We start from the raw sequence: 17,447 nt of genomic DNA on the forward strand, positions 1-17,447 counted from the left end.
ACACACACACACACATATTCTCAACCTGACTGAGTCAAGGGACATTTCTATTTCAAAAGTTTTGATTTTAAGCAAAAGCAATAAATATTTACAAAGGAAACGGAAAGGAGATACACCTATCCAAATCATATCAGAAACATGCCTCAGTCTCTTAAACATCCTCCCTCCCTCCCTCCCTCTGCAACTCCTTCCATCCCCTGTCCTCCTCCTCCTCCTCCTTCTTCCTCTCTCTCTCTCTCTCTCTCTCTCCTCTTTCTCCTCAATTTCTCTCCCTTCCACCCTCCTCTTCTCTCAGGTGTGTCAGATGAAAGCCTTGCAATTGGAAGATGAGTCTGACAGTCCCTATGCACAGAGTTTCAGGAAAAGACCACCCTGGCATGAGCGACTGAGACAAAAATCAAAGCTCAAGCTTCTTCTTGCTGCTTTGACACTAGCTTCCAGCCAGCAAGAATGACCTGGGGAGATTGGTATGTGGTACTCCCTCCTTCAGAGCTCTATGCCCTGTGACCTAGTCATTGTGTACTGGGAGTCCCAGAGGCAGCAGGAAGGTGTACCCTTCCTGACTTCCAAAGTCCAGGAGAAATCCTAGAGCATGCAACTGGAGAGAGAGTGAGGGGCAGAGAACCCAACCTTCCACCTGCTGCAGGCTGAAGAGTGCTGCCTGCACCACAGGGCCTTCCTGCGCCATAATTGGACTCCCCCTCCCCCATGCTTTGAAAGGAAGAGTGAGAAAGCACCCAGGCGGTCCTCTTTCACGTGGGCGGGACCCTTAACCAGGACTTAAGATTCACAATATCTTTTTTGGTGAAACCTAAACAGAACACTATTCAGCTAGAAGATGTATTTCAACCTGCTTTTCCTCTCACCCTCCTTCCCTCCCTCCCCCTCTCTCTTGTATTTCTGAGCCCCCAACCTCTCTCCTTCCCTACCTCCCCTTGCTTCAGCTAGAATTAGACACAGGCAAGAAAGGAGCCCAAGCTGCAACTCCACCGCCCTCCAGTTTGGTGTCAGGCACAAGGCTTTTCGTTCAGGTAATTCTGGTGGCTAGAGAAACGCTGCCAGGAGGTTAGCTACATTTTGAGCCCCGCCCAAGAGACTCAGGCATACGAACTCCACTTAATCTCCACCACGAGGCGTTTCCTCCCCCTGAACCTCTTTGTCATTGCTCTTGCAGTCAAAAGTGAAGGCTGAAGGATGGAAACTAGAGAGAGATGGTGGCATATGAAGGCGTTCAGACAACACTGTGCACCGTGGATTGCCTAACCTCTCACATTGGCCTCTGTTAGGATTTTCAGAGACACTCTAAGCTTTTCTGTGGATCCAAGTAACCCGGAAAAAAGAAAGAAAGAAAGAAAAGAAAAAGAAAACAACATGGGATACAAAAGAGGAATTAGACACTAGAATACACAATGTGTAAGAGAATGCAGCAATCTCAGCCTTCAGAAAACCTTGAGAGGGAGGTAAAATTAAATTTTATACAGGAGAAGAAATAAGCCTCTGTCAAAATGGGCACCCCCACTCCCAGGTGTTGGAGTGTTTAAAACACATAACGCTTGCAAGTTGTTTTTTTTTTGTGTGTGTGTGTGTGTGGTTGTTGTTGTTGTTGTTTTTTTTTTTTTTTTTTGAATTTGAGGATAGTCTTTGGAGAAATAAAGTATCAGACTTATCTACCAAGTACCAGAGGTATGGCAATTAGGAACTTTATTACCATTTTTTAAAAAGGTTTTAATGACCTGTGCCATATGGATTTTGGACAAGACCAAAGCAGACTATGACATGCAGCATCTTTAGAAAGTCCCTAAAGCTAGGAGAGACTCAAAGGAGACCAAAGATCTTGGTCCAAAGTGTAGGAGATAGGGATGGAGGAGAGGGGTCTTCCCCACTGCCAGTGCCATTCAAAGCAAATTAACATTGGTTTCTTTTTCTGTGGCGCATTTTCTTCGTAATCTACGGTAGGTGCTGGCAGCTAGAGCTGAAATAGCAGGCGGCCCAGCTCTGCTTCTCTCTGGCTGACGTGCTCTGCCGGCTTTGGCAACTCACTCCTTCTAATGTGCCCCCGAAACGCTTTGGCTCAACAGGTACCTCATGAAAATTCGCACTTAACCCTCGGTCATCTTCTTGAAGGAGACGCTTTCACGTTTCTTGCCCCTGCCCTGTCTGCTGCTGGCTGCCGGCGACTCCTCCACGCGGAGCCTTGCGCGTGTCTAGCAGGCAGCCCGAGGGCCAACCATTAACCACCCACTCCGAGTGGCAGAAAAACTAAGCCCAGACGTGTCTCTCGTCGCACACCCGGCTGGCGACGACAACCCCTTGTAAGCAACCTGAGATGGGTTTTGTGCAATAGATCGACTAGTTACATCGCGGCGAACAAGCATTTTTATCGCCAGGACACACACACACACACACACACACACACACACACACACAGAGAGAGCTCTAAATAGAAGGTTGGGGTTACAAAGCAGTTGCTGTCACAGAAAGCAGGGGCGACTTCTTGCCATTTAGGGATGTCAATTAAAATTCGGAACGGACCACCCATCCTCAGTCATCGCTGAGGAAGAGGTAACCTCTCCACTTCCCCCTCCCCAAACATGAATTATCATATCCACTGAATGCAAATGTGCTGCCTTCTGCGAGGGGACAGCCAGCTGCAAGCTGGACAATAAAGTGTTTCATAGAGACGCGGCCCGATTGCGGTTCAGGGAGGCACTCCTGTACAAAGGAAGAAGCGCCCAGTTTGTGCTGATAGCCTTGGCGCGCCTGGGCCAAAAACTGCCCCTCCACCCTCCAAGGCACAGGCACCCATGATTAGAAACTAGCTCCGCTACAAGCTGCATTTCCCTCTGTGTCTGTTGGAGCTGCTGCGAGGACGGAGAAGTGCTTGTTCAGAAATGATGGCTTGAGTCATAGAGACCTCTCGAGTATTCTTTGCAGCAATTAATGGGCAGTGGGCACAGAAGTTATGGAATAGCGAGTCTGTTTTGTCCCCCGGACAGCTCTTTCTCCAGAGATCCAACTGCCCCTTGCCTTCCTGCTTAGGAATAAATTTTCCATCCCACTCGCCCCCACTCCCTGTCTGTGCATGTGACACTCATTGTACCTGTCTGAACGCAGAGACTTGCCGGGGATTTTCTTTTTGGTCAGCTGCTAATGACTTTCCCCCTACCTTCATTCATCCTCAAAGGTGGATCTTTACACTTTGTGACATCTCAGCCTCATTTAAGATCTTTTTTTAAACCAAGCATTTTAACAGAGCACCTAAGGAAGCTCCCCTACATTTACCCTTGCATAGGAAGCCACGTAGAAATAATTCAAATTTGTATGCAGACATTCATGTTGGTGTGAGCAAGCTCAGGGAGGCTCTATCTCCTAATGCATTTAAAAACCGATGCATTCCTAGCATGTTGGCAACTTTGTTGTCCGAAATGGTTAAAAAAGCACTCACGCCAGTGTCTTCAATAAAAAAAAAAAAAAATCTGTGCAAAGAATCAAACCCCACGGATTCCACAAGAAATCATGCTAATCCTCCCCACTTAAAAAAAAAGTCTTGCAGAGGAATTCTGCGTGGATACCCACTAGTTAGAGGCTATAGGAACCAACTCACGTATTCTGTTTGAGCATACTGCAAGAATATTTATTGAGCACAAGCTCAATCACCGCATTGAACGCCAAATCTGGCAAGCAAAATGCATTTCCTATCTGAGGGAAGGAAAAAGAGCTGTGAATCAACTCGTTCATCAGTATTATCCCGAATATTTTATCCGTGCAAATTGCAAACTAAGCTTGCTGGCCTCTCTCAGGCGACAAGTCACCCCATCTCCAGCCACAGCAAAGGGTACCCCCGAAAAACAGACCTACCTTTTACACAAGACAGCGTCAATAAAAAGACGAGGTTCCAAAACGTAAATCCACTTTTAATCCCCATTTTCTTCCACAGGATGAAGTCTAGGCGGCCACATTTAGCGCATCTTCGCGTGCCAGGCTCCCGGGGTTTGGATTCCTTTGCTCTGCTTTCCCCTTTGCGGCTCCCTTTCATATTATTCGCGAGCTCTGGATTCTGGCTCCTCAGCCCAGCGCAGTGGAGTTGTTGCTGTTGTTGGTGCGCGGTCACAGCTCGGAGTGAATGGTGTTTCTGGGATACCACAGCAACCTTGACGAGGACTCAACCATCTCTCCAACGGGGGCACAGAGTCTCCGCTACTCTGGATTCTGTCTTTTCTTTGGCGTTTTTTTCCCCTCCACCAAAATTAACCTTAAATCTTGCTCCTTACAACCTACACCAGAAAGCACTAGTAAGCCTCGGAAAGCCCCGCTCTGCTCTCTGATAAACTCCCCACGATATTTGCAATCTCGGGGCTTGGATTATTTTTCCCCCCGAATAGATCAATTCTGCCAGCAAAAGCAGTTCAAGAAATATTATGTTAGTGAGCTCTCCATTGCAGCCTGCGAACACAGAAGCATGCTAAAAGGAGTATTTTCAAGTGAAGAGCTGCGTCGCTTTTAGGAGAAACTGTGAGGAAAATGAATTGGGTTCCATCGATGCCCACGACGTTAGAATGGGACATGTGTTACTACAGTAGTTGCATATATCCCAGGCAGCCCTCAGACATCTATTACACTTTGATTTAATTGAGAAGGGAAATCACAGATAATTTACTTGCACGTAAAAATTTACATATTCGAATACCTACGGGTAAAAGCCACGGCAAGGATTTTATCATTTGGTGAACATATGTCGCCCGTGGCTGGGGCAGGGTTAGGGTTGGGAGGGAAGTCAGAATATTTCCCCAAATAGTTCATCTTTTCTCTTTTCCCCACCTCCGAGTAGCCTGTGTGCAACAGCAGTTAAGCCAGTTGTGTCTGTCGTTATCATCCAGAGAAAACTCATTTTCCTTAATTCTAAATTGATCCCAAATATGTAAATGGAAGGTTTCTTTCAAACGGCAAAATGTATATATATATACATTTTGGACTTGGCAGCCCCATAAAGCAGGCAAGGGTTAAGGCTATGCAAAGAAAGAGTTCTTGCGCCATCTTCTGGCTGTCTACAAGCCTCCAGCTTCTCCTTCACATCTAAAGGGACACTGTTTTATCTCCTATTGTAGAGATGTGTCCCTGAGACTAGAATGATTTTCTTACACATACTAATTTTTGGATCTGTTTTTTTTTCCTGCCAGATCCTGGCCCAAATATTTTGATGATAAAGTTTCGTAGACCAGAGGCCGGATTGACGATATTACCCTTTTGGTAACTTGGTCTTGTCTCAAGAGTTTGGAAGGGAAGGGCTGCAGTGCAGACTCTGGAATAGGTAATTACCAGTGCCTGTTGGATGGCCCTATTTGCATGACTGGAGGAGTGGTGGGGAGCATCTTTGCACATCATTCAATCAAAGGGACTTCCCGCCTTGAGTTTTTGCAGCTCCCAACCCTGCTCACAAATGATGAACCCTGTCCCGTTCAGCTTGCAATCACCCTGACCAGCCTTTGTCCCTGAGCTAGCCTTGGAGCTGGCGGCTCAGTGGACCAAAGCAGTCGCGTCTAGAGGGACTTCTGCTCTGGGAAGTGGGCACACAAAAAGCGCCCACAGTCGTCAGTGGCAAGTAGATTCAAGCTATGAGAAGGATTGTCAGCTTCTCCCTAGGAATGTGACATTTCCTGTGAGTCTGCCACTGAGGTACAGAGGGAGAGCGCACACTGGTCCTGTCATAAGGAGTAAGGCTGCTTCCTTACGGAAAATGGTGAAAGGTGGTTTTGTTGTTTGTTTATATGTCTACGCGTAAGGTTTTTTTTTTTTTTTTTTTTTTTTTTTTTTTTTTTTTTTTTTTTTTGCTCAAGTGTTTTTGCATGCATATGCGTGTGCATGCGCGTGAGTGTGTAACAGGGATTTCATTCCCGAGTAGAGTTAGCAAAAGGCAAAACTGTAGATGCCCAACTGACCTCATTAAATTTCAAAGGATCATTTAGAAGCTGCAAGGCAGGATACTGCTCCTTCCCGACAGTGCCCCCGCTATTGTCTGCATAGGCAGATTTGGAAAGGGAGTGGGGGCAAGGCTGGGACGAGATTGCGACTGGGAGGATCAACACAGCAAACGTCATTAGTCTGCTCAGCCACCTTGGCAGTGGCGGTGGCATTGATTTCAGTCAAGATGTCAGTGTGCATTGCTGTGACTGTTGCATTAGCCCGGGCGAATGATGACTTATATGCAGACTTAATGAGGACCCAGCCAAACCTTCCTTTCCAAGCTGCAGAGGTTAGTCATCGCAGCTGGGTTTACTTTAGGGTAAGTGGTCTATTTGAACTCACGACTACCGATCTTAAACTAAAAGATGGGTATTTCTCAAAAGTTTGGTGGATTTTCAGTGTAATTGTTGTTTACAAAATAAATTTTGATCCAGGCATCAGTAAGAGTGCCACTTAGACACCAATTTCTGTCGCTCATTTTCCAACACGGCACTAAGCCCACGATGCAATTATCTTCCCCAAATGAATCCTGCCTATCTTTTCACTGTGAGGTTTTTCAAGATTTACCTGGTTAGATCATAATACATTGAATAACACTATAGTTTCTAGTTCTTACAGCTCACCATAAATCACAAGTCATTTTTCACTCACAGCTTCCAGCTTCTGAGACAGTGTAGAAAGGAAAATCATATTTTACAATCAGTTGATGTTAAGGCTGGAGGAAATGAAGAGGTTTATCCAAGGTCACCATCAGGAGCACTGATTTTCAGTCTGGCATACTTAGGCCTGGACCACACTTGCCTTTCATGAGTAGAGGAGCATTCTGGGCAAAGGAGTGTTTCTGAAGGTATTCTAGAAACAAAATCAGCAGCCAGTGTTGAGGAGTTGGGAGCAGTGAGACCTCAGATCCTGAATTTCTTGTAATCCTCTGATCTGAGTGCCTACAGCTGCTCTGAGCACGAGACCTTCAGGAGTTCCTGATGGCAGGAGAGTGGTTTCTGGTGGGTTTGGCTGGGGCGTGGCTATCTCTATATAATCTGCCCCGAACACAAAAAAGAGAGCATTCTTGGGGGAATTCAAGGTTGACCCGTGTCGCTGTCTCTCTGCCTGTGTGTGTCTGTGTATCTCAACCTCCAGCCCCTTGCCCCGAAGCTCATGAACTGGGTCATAGCGCACAGAGCGCCAACACGGGGGCGCGGTGAGCTGCTATAAAGAAAACCACAACAGATGGATTTGGGAGCAGAAAGCACCCATCGTTTATATCTGTGTTAATGCAGCAAAGGTGGGGGTGGCTTTATCTAAGGTCATAAGAGAAACTAGAAAACAGTCTCTCTCCTAACAGCAAACATTAAGTGATTACTGCATAGAGGCGGACACTATGCTTACAGGCAGGCCTATCTTAATCATCACAAAATCACATCCAGACAAAGATGTTGATTGTTCTCCAGATAGATGAACACATGGTACTTAAAGTGTTAGCTATCCAGCCTAAACCAACACAATAGCTATGTTGATATATGAGTCTAAGATGCCTGAATTCTTAGCCAGTGTACTTTTCTACTCTGTGCAACATTTCTCCAAAAGATGTTAGATTTAAAATCCCAGTCATTGTAACCATAAGGATTTCTATATTATCTCCACATAATTGTAGATAAACAATAATTGATAATACAACAAAAATCAAGTGAAAGATATGCAAAGAACACATTTAATTTATAAATTTTAGACCCTAAAATTTCTTCTCTCCATTTTTCTCTGTAGTTCCATCACATGATCATCTAGCCTACAGGACATGGATAACAATGAGTTGGCAAGGATCATGAATCACAGTGATTAAGTTCCCTGAAGAACTTTGGAAAAGAGTTTGGGTTAGAGCCTATAAGTGCCAGATCACGATTTCTTCTCAACTCATCCTCCAATGTATGGGATACAAAGAACTTTGCCTTTAAGACAGAATTGACCTGGCCTTGAAAGAGTAACAATAAATTTCTCCTCCCACCCAAATTGTTCCATATTAATACAGCCTCTTGACACTTGTCTATTTTAACACCATAGAGAGAAAACAACAGAACAATGAAGAGTTAATGAAAACAAAACTATGTACGTGAAGAAATAACCCAACAAGTAGTTATCTTCAACTTTGGATAGAAATACATGTGTTTTTAATTGAGTTATGAACTTAAGAGGAATTTTCATTTGCTGTTGCTGATTTGCAACTTTTTAAGAAGCTCATTGCTCTTATGTGCTATACTTTATACATAATTTATCATCATATAAATGTATCTATGAAATATGAATGTCTATTGGGGAAAGGTATTATTTGTTAATGAAAAGGTTAAAAAAAAGAAAGAAAGAATCAGGCTCAATGGTGTGTGAGAGAAGACACTGGCAAGAATAATGAACAAGTGGTCATGGTTCACAGAAAACTGAGCACAATGTTCCTCCTCATTCTTTGCAATCTTTTTAATGGATTCACCATTAGGAAATTAAAGGTAAGAAAGAAATTGATACTTACTTGTATTTTTTTTCATTTTTCACTGTTTCTTTTTCAAAATGTCTGAATTTAGGGCCTGGAGGGGCGGTTCAGCTGTTAAGAGCACTGATGCCTCTTCCAGAGGACCTTGGTTCAATTTCCAGCGCCACATGGCATCTGGGATTTCAGTTCTAGGGGACACAGCACTCAAGCACATGCATACACACACACTCACACACACGCGCATACACACACATGTGCACACTGGCAAAAGCCAATGCACATAAAATAAAAATTAATAATTCAAATGTCTTAACTGAAATATTAACTCTGGAATGTTGACGGAATTTTATTTCAAGCCTCTTTTCTTCATTAGCAGTAATCTACATGTGTTTGAGAAATAAATGGTATGGTACTCAAAATCCACTGTCCAGGCTTCTGGAAGAATCAGTGCCAGTTAAGAAGATAAGTTGTCAATCATGGGTAAAGATCTCTGGCCTCTTGCTGCTCATCAGGATCACTGAGAAGCAGAGAGGAATAAACACAGACCTTTATCAAGTTTGCTGTCCTGGACATCAATTCCTCTGTGTCCTAACTTCTGTAAGCAGATTGCTCAATATTGAGTCTTAACAGTAATTTCCATATTCTCAAGCTAAAAAGCCACATTAAGAAACTGACAGACAGAAATTTATATGAGAACAGGACAATAATGTGTTATTTTAAGGAACTAGAAGACAGAAGAGCTTGAAAATGGAAGGCAACATCTACGGCTGGCTGCAAGCAAGTCCTGATTAGATGGACAGCTGAAAGCTGTATTTGACCTCAGCTGCACATCTAAGAATTTTCCATCTGTATGTAGCATTCAGATGTTCTCTGCTTCGGAGTTCCTTAGCACAGCAACTTTAATATGTATTGTACGCAGGATTTAGCATAAGTGACATGTCGGTCCTACCATGTTTCCATAAAGAAGAGTCATGGCCAATGGATGGAGCATGTGGGATAGTAAGCCGGAAAGGCAAAGAGGAGAATTTGATAAGATAGGTTTGTTTGAAGATTGTTTTATCTCTTTGTTCTCCTGGTACTGATTTCACCTCACTCTTCTCCATGTAGAGGAAGGCAATGACAAAAATTAATAAGCAAAGAGCAGCTTTGCTAAGTAATAATAGTCCAGAACGCTGGGATTCATAAGGGATAAAGTTGTCTATCTGGAATTATCTGAATAAACCATGGTTCTCACTGTAGTGGATCTCTCTTCATCCTTTATTAAGTATACTTCTGTACTCTTAGTTTCAAATATACATTTAAAGAATACAAATTAACAGTGTAGATCTTACAAAGCACCAAATTTATCAGAATTAATATCAAAATACAATAAACTTTTATTTTGATCTATAGTTATTTGGCAAGAAATTAATAAAAAGTGTGCTATAGTTTATTTTTTTCATGTTCCAGATTGAAAATATTTGTACACAAAGGTTTATTTTCATATATTCAGGATACAGTACACCATCTATACATCTGATTAGGTAATGGCTACTTCTACTACAAATTATTAGTATTATAAAGCCTTTGTAAGCTTTGTGCCGTGCATCTTTCAAAGAATCACTTTCTTTTAATTTTCTGAGAAATTTGAACATCTTCAGTAAAGAATCTATGACTTGAAGTCAGTTCTAGGGAAGTGCTTTGGTTTTTCTGTGATGCTTAGCTGTAATTTCAGAAGCCGTAACCAGACAGAACACTCCTTACAGTAGAAACCAAGTATGTCAATTCTGTGCTTTGAATTTCCTTCTAAACCATGTTATCCAACGCTGCTCATAGTTAACAGAATCCATTACTCTTCATCTAGCTTTTATGCTTGAGGTTAATATTATTAAATACTTATAAATTTCAGATGAAAGAAACCACTATAGTTAGTTGATCAGAAGTCCTGAAGTTTGAAGACTGATTCACCGAGAGTTAAAGTAGCCACATTAAACTATGAATATCTTCATTGTATAACTAGAATTAATGTTCAAACTTCCTAAATAATAATATGCAACTCTGGTCTACATGGCTTCCAAAGTCATCTGAAAAATAATACATATTGAATTATTCTCCATATTGAGAGCTCAGGAAGTTCACTGCACACGTTTTCTTTGCTTATTTATTTACTGTCAGATTGGAAGATAATGGTGACCTTGACTTTGAATGATCACTTTGGCTACAAAAAGAACAAAAATCAATGCAGCTGATTTGGGTTTGGCTACACATAATCCAATTTGGATTGTAAGTACAAATACTTCTCATCTGGACAGGGATCAATTTCATCTTTATTCATTTTATAGAGGTACCATTTTCACCTGGATGCTCATTCACTTCTTTAATAAGTCATTTTGAGACTCCACTGCAGGAAGCTACAATCAGGAATTACACATTACTTTGTGATCAAAGAGCTTGCAGTACATAAGAAGGGATAGAATGCAGTTTCAAGTGATTATGATTACCTTAGTATAAGGCAACAGCGCAAAGAGAGATCCCTATCAACTGTCACACTGGTGGGAGAGCCATAGTTAGAAGCTGGTAAATCCCTGCTGAGTGAGATAAAATTTTCTCATCTAGGATCATCTAAGCATGATAACAAGAAAAAAATACTAGTGGAAATACTGCTTCCAGTATTGAGCTTAAAGTTTGGATGCATATTTAAAATTTAGCCAACTGGTTTGTTATACAGCAGGAAAAGCCGTAGGTGAGGTTGGAAAGTGAAAGAAGCCAGGAACAAATGAGAAGAATGATAGTTCTTGCAATATGTCTTAATTTTTAGTGGGTCTCATTGACTTATGTAAATCTTCTGTGGTTCACGTTTAAATCCCACAATCAGTGGACTAGTTCATTGAATATACAAATTGATTTGTTGTCTTGGCATTTACAGATAATGGTCAGTAAAATGGATCAATTTATCTCTTCAAGGTGATTGAAAACATTGGGTATTTATTATGAATACACAAGGACAAGGTCAATAATTATCAAATTGTTAGAAAAAAATAGGAAGTATACCTGATTTTATTTTCTCTGGTGAGCTTTTATTATTATTAAATTTACAAAAATAAGATGTTTCACTTATTTTTTGTCTATTGCTATTCAGAATGACATAATAAAGACTTGTTATATTTACAAGTGCATTTGAAAATATGTCCATATGTTCCATGGTTATCAATTAAATTTTGTGTGATTTGACATCTATCTAAAGTAGATTTAATGTGTAGACAACCTTGGAATATAACAAAAGACTTTTATTTTGGTACAAAGACTGACAGTGCTTTGGGGAGGTTAAGTCAGCCAAGTATTACAACATGTTCATTATTCAATTTGGTCGCTTTAATTTTTAAGAAGTTTCTTTTCCTGGAATAAAAATAATTTTGATCATATTTTAACAAATTGACTCTGAATCAATAAATGAAAAATAAGTAACACTAATCAAAGAAAATTAAATAATGTCAAACAAGTAAAACCTTTTGTATTTAGAAGTTAGGAAGCTTGCACATAAAGTGGCTCCCATAGAATGAGGAAAAAGTGTGTGATGAGATGATCTTAAAGGGGTCCCTTCCAAAGAAAAATAAAAGAAATTTTTTTGTGGGTCTGATTCATAAATCAGTGATGTTTTTGAAAGTTAAAAAAGAATTGAAATTGCTTTTACAGTTAGAAAGCTTTCATGTAATTATGATCATAGACTTAGCACGCAAGCTTTTTGCCACGTTTGTTACTCATTTGTAAAATGGCAATAGATGCTTATTTCAGAAACCTTTTGTTTGTTTGTTTGCTTTTAGCAACATTTCCTTTGCTATTGGACAACCAAATGGTATTCTTTTCCCTGTGGTGGACTATTTCTCCTGCTCTTAGCATTCTTTTGTTGCATGTAATTCTTTGTGTAGGACTTAGGCCTCAAAAATTTTTTCCAGTGAGTCCATTTTGGCATTTCTATTGCTGTTGTTCTCGTTCAGGTCTGTTCTAGTGTTTAAGCTGCCATGCTGCTGAGACTTCATGGATGTAGCTTCTGACATTTCTAGGAGGCAAAATATCACAGCAAAGTCTTTATTTCTCTGGCTCTTAAAATATTTCTGTTTCCTACTTCAGCAATGAGCCCCAGGTCTTAGGTGTAGAAGAAGTGTTACAGGTGCATTGCTTGGAATTTGTTTCTACAATTCTGTATTTTATTGGGTTATTCTGTATTTATTGTTTTCTGCAATGATCTTTGTCTGTTGCAAAGAGAAGTTTCTTTGATTAGGAGATGAGGACTATACTTATCTGTGGGAAAAGGACAAATAGTTAGAATGTACATAGGGATTTTATTGGTAATAATAGTGTGGCAATTGTAGGTTCTACTCCAAGATCCATGACTTCACTAGGCCTGGGTGCTCGTCTATGTTTCTAGTAATTTTTGAATTAGTCTTATATTCAGCTAGAGAGCTGTTGGTTACCAGCAAGGTACAAGAGGCACTGATGGACCCTTAGGGTTATTGTGGCATACTGATAATTTTGAAATGAAGCTAGAAATCATATATATACAAGTAACATTATAATAATGGGTAGTGTGATTCATGTATATATTCATAATATATACATATATGTGTATATATATAAAATGAGATGTTGCCTTATACTTTATTGCTTTACAACTTTTAGTGTATATGCAATGTGGCATTTACATTTTGATCATTCTATGATGTATGTATAAAGTTGTCTATACATTATTTTCCAGTATTAACAATATTATTTTACTCTAATTAATAATAAAATTAAATTAAAAAGAAACAATATTTGTCTATGTAACTGAAGTAAAAATGATAGGAGTCCATCATTCAAAATTCAAGGTGAGCACTGAGTCCAAGGCCAGGTATTTTACTAAAGGACAGAAGAGATTCTCTTGAGACACAGGGATACACACAAGAATGCAAGGGGCATGAGTCTACAAGCCAAAGGAAACCAACATTTTGCCAATAAGCAGAAAATAGGTCTAACATTGAATTAAGATTGAATATCAAATCACTTTGGTAGTTGTTATGATAGTACTGGAAAATTAATACAGTAGCAGGGCCTTCTGAGATACTAGCCGTGTAAGTATGGTTAGTTTGTTAGAATGTAATAACCTGTGGCATTGTTTCTGATTTCCTTAAGAGTTTACTACCGATTGCTACTTGAATGGATGTGTTCTCCATGAGAAGTCCCCAGTGCTTTCCCTAGTCAATTTTATTCCCTGGAAATCATTTGTGTGTCCTTGTCATTGTCATTCTTCTAGGCTAAGGTTTCTGTGGATCCAGGCCTGATCTAGTACAATCCAATCCAACCTGAGACTGAATCCTGTTCTGTTCCTCCCTACCTACAGCGACTCACTGCAGTCCATCTCCCCCAAGTACTCCTTGCTTCTCATCCTTGCAAAATTTTCTTGTCTTTGAAAGTTCAGAAATCAACACCTCTTTCATTTATGTCTGGTGTACTCTTCTATGCCCATTCTTATCTGTACTTTTGCTATCCCATAAATTCAGCTAGCAGCTACACCTTCCACGGGCTATTTGTTAGAACTGGATGGTTTTCTTCCCTCTCTTAGGAATATGTCTCTTCTGTTATATAATGCGCTGTGTATTTCAGCATTTTACCATGCTGATAGCTCCTGGAATCTTCCAGTTCCACCATTTTCTGAGTAAACTTTTTGTCTTAAATTTCTCTAATAAGATCATTCAAGATTGTCCCTTTCTCTGGTGAGTCCATTCCAATAATTGAATACTTTGAATGTATTGGCAGTTTCCCATCTGAGTGCTTGTTAATATTCCTTCTTTGACCTTTAATAGCTGCCTGTTTTTTTATAAGCCCATAAAAGTCTATATTTCTACCCTGAGTTTAGGATCAGTCTTACCCAAATTGGTTGTGTTTATTCAAATTGACATAAAGAATATATTTGTGAAAGTCTGTTGCTTCCCTAGCAGCATTTATGCTTATTGCTTTAGCACTTACAGTAATATCTTTATAAATCCATCAAAATATCTTAGATCCTTGAAAACTTATGCCCTTAAAAGTCCCCAATAAACTATTATTATATATGCTTAATGTATAATGTCTGAAAGACAATCTATCACATTTTAACAATGCTTTCTTTGAGTTTTTCTATAATTGATTAAAAACGTTGGGGTGTATATGTGTACTTAGTGTACTTGAACCCATTTGAGGTAGTTTGAAAATAAAGAAAAAGGCAAAGGAGATTGAGAAAGTGAAGAGAAATGAAAAGAGGGAGAAATAGATGGAATGGAAAAGAGAGACAGCAAGTGATAGAATGTTGCCTTAGGAAACCATTGGAAGAAAAAGTTCATGTTCACTAGCAATAATTATAATAAAAGCTTCAATAGCTAATGCCAGAAAGACTACTCTCGTTTCTTCCTTGGCTCCCAGACACTCCAATTTTACATGCAAAAGCAGTTCTGTCTAACTGTTTGGCAGATTGTTTCAGATGGAATTAAATGTGCACAGCTGGTACCATCTGCTGCAAATTCTTTAATTCTTGTCATCTCTTAAACAGCCTTTGGTTTTTGTCTTATTCATATTTCATTTACTGAGGATGAAGAAGACCTATTCGGGTATACACATTGTTTAGTGGATGCATTAGTGGTCTCTGGGTTAGGAAATTTTGGTTCATGTCTGGTTATTAATGTATGTTCAGTTGAAATAGTTTCATTGAGGACCAGATTGGTCCACGATCTAAGATAACAAGATCCCAGCAACAGTATTCAAAAAATTTCCCTTGCATGCTGTCTTGTTAATTTCCTAATTGTTTTATAATCAAAGTCTATACTTGGGATTTTTTTTTACATTTGTGTCTGTCTGCATGTAAATATTATGAATGCACATGTTAAATGTGTCCTTGGGAGAGAGAGGACATCTTGTGTCATTCTTGGTCTCTCATCCCATACAAACTTTAGAGGCTGAATTTATGAAATCCTGTACTGATATTTTTTCAGACCTTAGAAGCCTAGGTATTATGCATGCATGATAAAAGTGATGGAGAAATTAGGGATATAAGAGACCTACCTAAACATAATAAGGACAGTTTTCAGCAAGCCTATAACTAACATCAAATTAAATGAAGAAAAATTCAGCAATTATACTAAAATCAGGAGCAAGAAAGGTTGTGCATGCTCTCCAAATCTATTCAATATGGTACTTGAAGTTTTAGCTAGAGTATGAGGACAGCTGAAGGCGATCAAGAGGATACAATTTGGAAAGAAAGAAGTCAAGCCATCATTAGTAGCAGGTAGTATAATGGTATACACAAGCAACCACAGAAATTCGACCAGGAAACTCCTACAGCTTAAAAAATATCTTCAGTCATGTGTCTGGATACAGGATTAACTTACAAAATGAGAAAGAACCAGTAGTCCTCCTATACACAAGTGACAAACAGCCTGAGAAAGAAATCAGGGAAACCACACCTTTCAAAACAGCTGCAAATAATATAAAATATCTAGGTGTAGCTCTAACCAAGCAAGTGAAAATCCTGTATGAAAAGAAAGTCAAGTCCTTGAAGAAAGAAATTGGAAAAGTTATCAGAGGATGGAAGGATCTCCAATGCTCTTGGATCAATAGAATTAACCTAGTAAAAATGGTCATCTTGCCAAAAGTAATCTACAGATTCAATGCAATCCCTACCAAAATTCTATCACAATTCTTTACAAATACTGAAAAAATAATACTCAGCTTCACACGCCTCACCTGAAAAAAATAAAACACCCAGCATAGCTGAAACAATCCTGAGCAAAACAAAACAATAAACAAAAAACTCCAGACTTCCAGAGATATCACCATCCCTGATTTCAAGTAGTACTACACAGCTATAGCAATAAAAACTATGTGGTATTCACATAAAAAAGGATTTGTTGGGCAATGAAATCAAACCAAAGACCATACCTATACTTATGGGCACCTGATTTCTTTTATTTAAAAAGACGCTAGAAATGCACAGTGGAAAAATAAAGCATCTGTAAGAAATGGTGCTGGCCTAACTGGATGCCGCATGTAGAAGAATGCAAATAGATACATATTTTATGACCCTGTGTAAAGCTCAAGTGCAAGTAGATCAAAGATCTCAACATAAAACCAGACACACTGAAACTGATAGAGGATAAAGTGGAAAACAGTTGTAAATACATTGGTACAGGAGACAACATTTTAAACAGAACACCAGATGCACAGGCACTAGGATGGACAATTAATAAATGGTACCTCATGAAACTGAAAAGCTTCTGTAAGGCAAAGGACACTGCTGGGCAAAATGGCGACCTACAGAATAGGAAAAGCTTTGAAAAACTCCAAGTCTGAAACAGGACTAATATCCAAAATATATAAAAAAATTCTAGAAACTAGAAACTGAGAAGCAAAATAATCCAATAAAAATATGTGATACAGATCTAGGGAATTCTCAAATGAGGACTCTCAAATTGGTGAGAAACACTTAAAGAAACGTTGAGCATCCTGGCCATGAGGGAAATACAAATCGAAATTACTCTGAGATTACCTTTACACCAGTCAGAAGAGCGAAGTTCAGAACACAAGCGTGAGTCCACGCTGGTGAGGTATGGGAAGCATGAGACGCACCCGTCCACTGCTGGTGGGAATGCAAACTTACTCAGCCACAACAGAAATCAATATGGCAGTTCTTCAGAAATTGAGAATTGATCTGTATCAAGACCCAGCTATACTATGCTTGGGCTTTTACCCAAAGAACACTCTACCATACCACAAGGACACTTGCTCAGCTATGCTCACTGCAGCTTTATTTGTAATAGTCAGGAACTGGAATCAACCTAGATGTCTCTTAACTAGAGAATGGATAAAGACCCATGAAGAGGGTCTCAGTCCTGCTTCAAAGAGATTGCTAGACTTTGTTCACTCGCCTTACCTTCTGTGAGGAGTGTTTGGGGGCCTGGGTTGGGGGGCGGTGGCAGGAGTGGTAGGAGGGAAGGGAATGGGAACTGGGATTGTTATGTAAAAT

General features: G+C 39.9%; 1 protein-coding gene across 3 annotated transcripts in view; it reads right to left on the reverse strand.

Annotated features, from left to right (window-relative positions):
* The window catches only part of Csmd3 (CUB and Sushi multiple domains 3), a 930,239-nt gene extending 926,105 nt beyond the window's left edge, over window positions 1-4,134 (reverse strand). For all 3 annotated transcript variants that reach the window (XM_050162609.1, XM_050162600.1, XM_050162593.1), the window contains exon 1: window positions 3,859-4,134. In XM_050162609.1, the coding sequence (XP_050018566.1) occupies window positions 3,859-4,036 (178 nt within the window). In that variant the 5' untranslated portion in view covers window positions 4,037-4,134. The remainder of the gene's footprint in view (window positions 1-3,858) is intronic.
* Window positions 4,135-17,447: the final 13,313 nt, after the last annotated feature.

This window comes from Alexandromys fortis, unplaced genomic scaffold (genome assembly GCF_014885135.2).
Source record: "Alexandromys fortis isolate MF-2015 unplaced genomic scaffold, M_Fortis_MF-2015_v1.1 scaffold_17, whole genome shotgun sequence".
NCBI classification, from domain to species: Eukaryota; Metazoa; Chordata; class Mammalia; order Rodentia; family Cricetidae; genus Alexandromys; species Alexandromys fortis.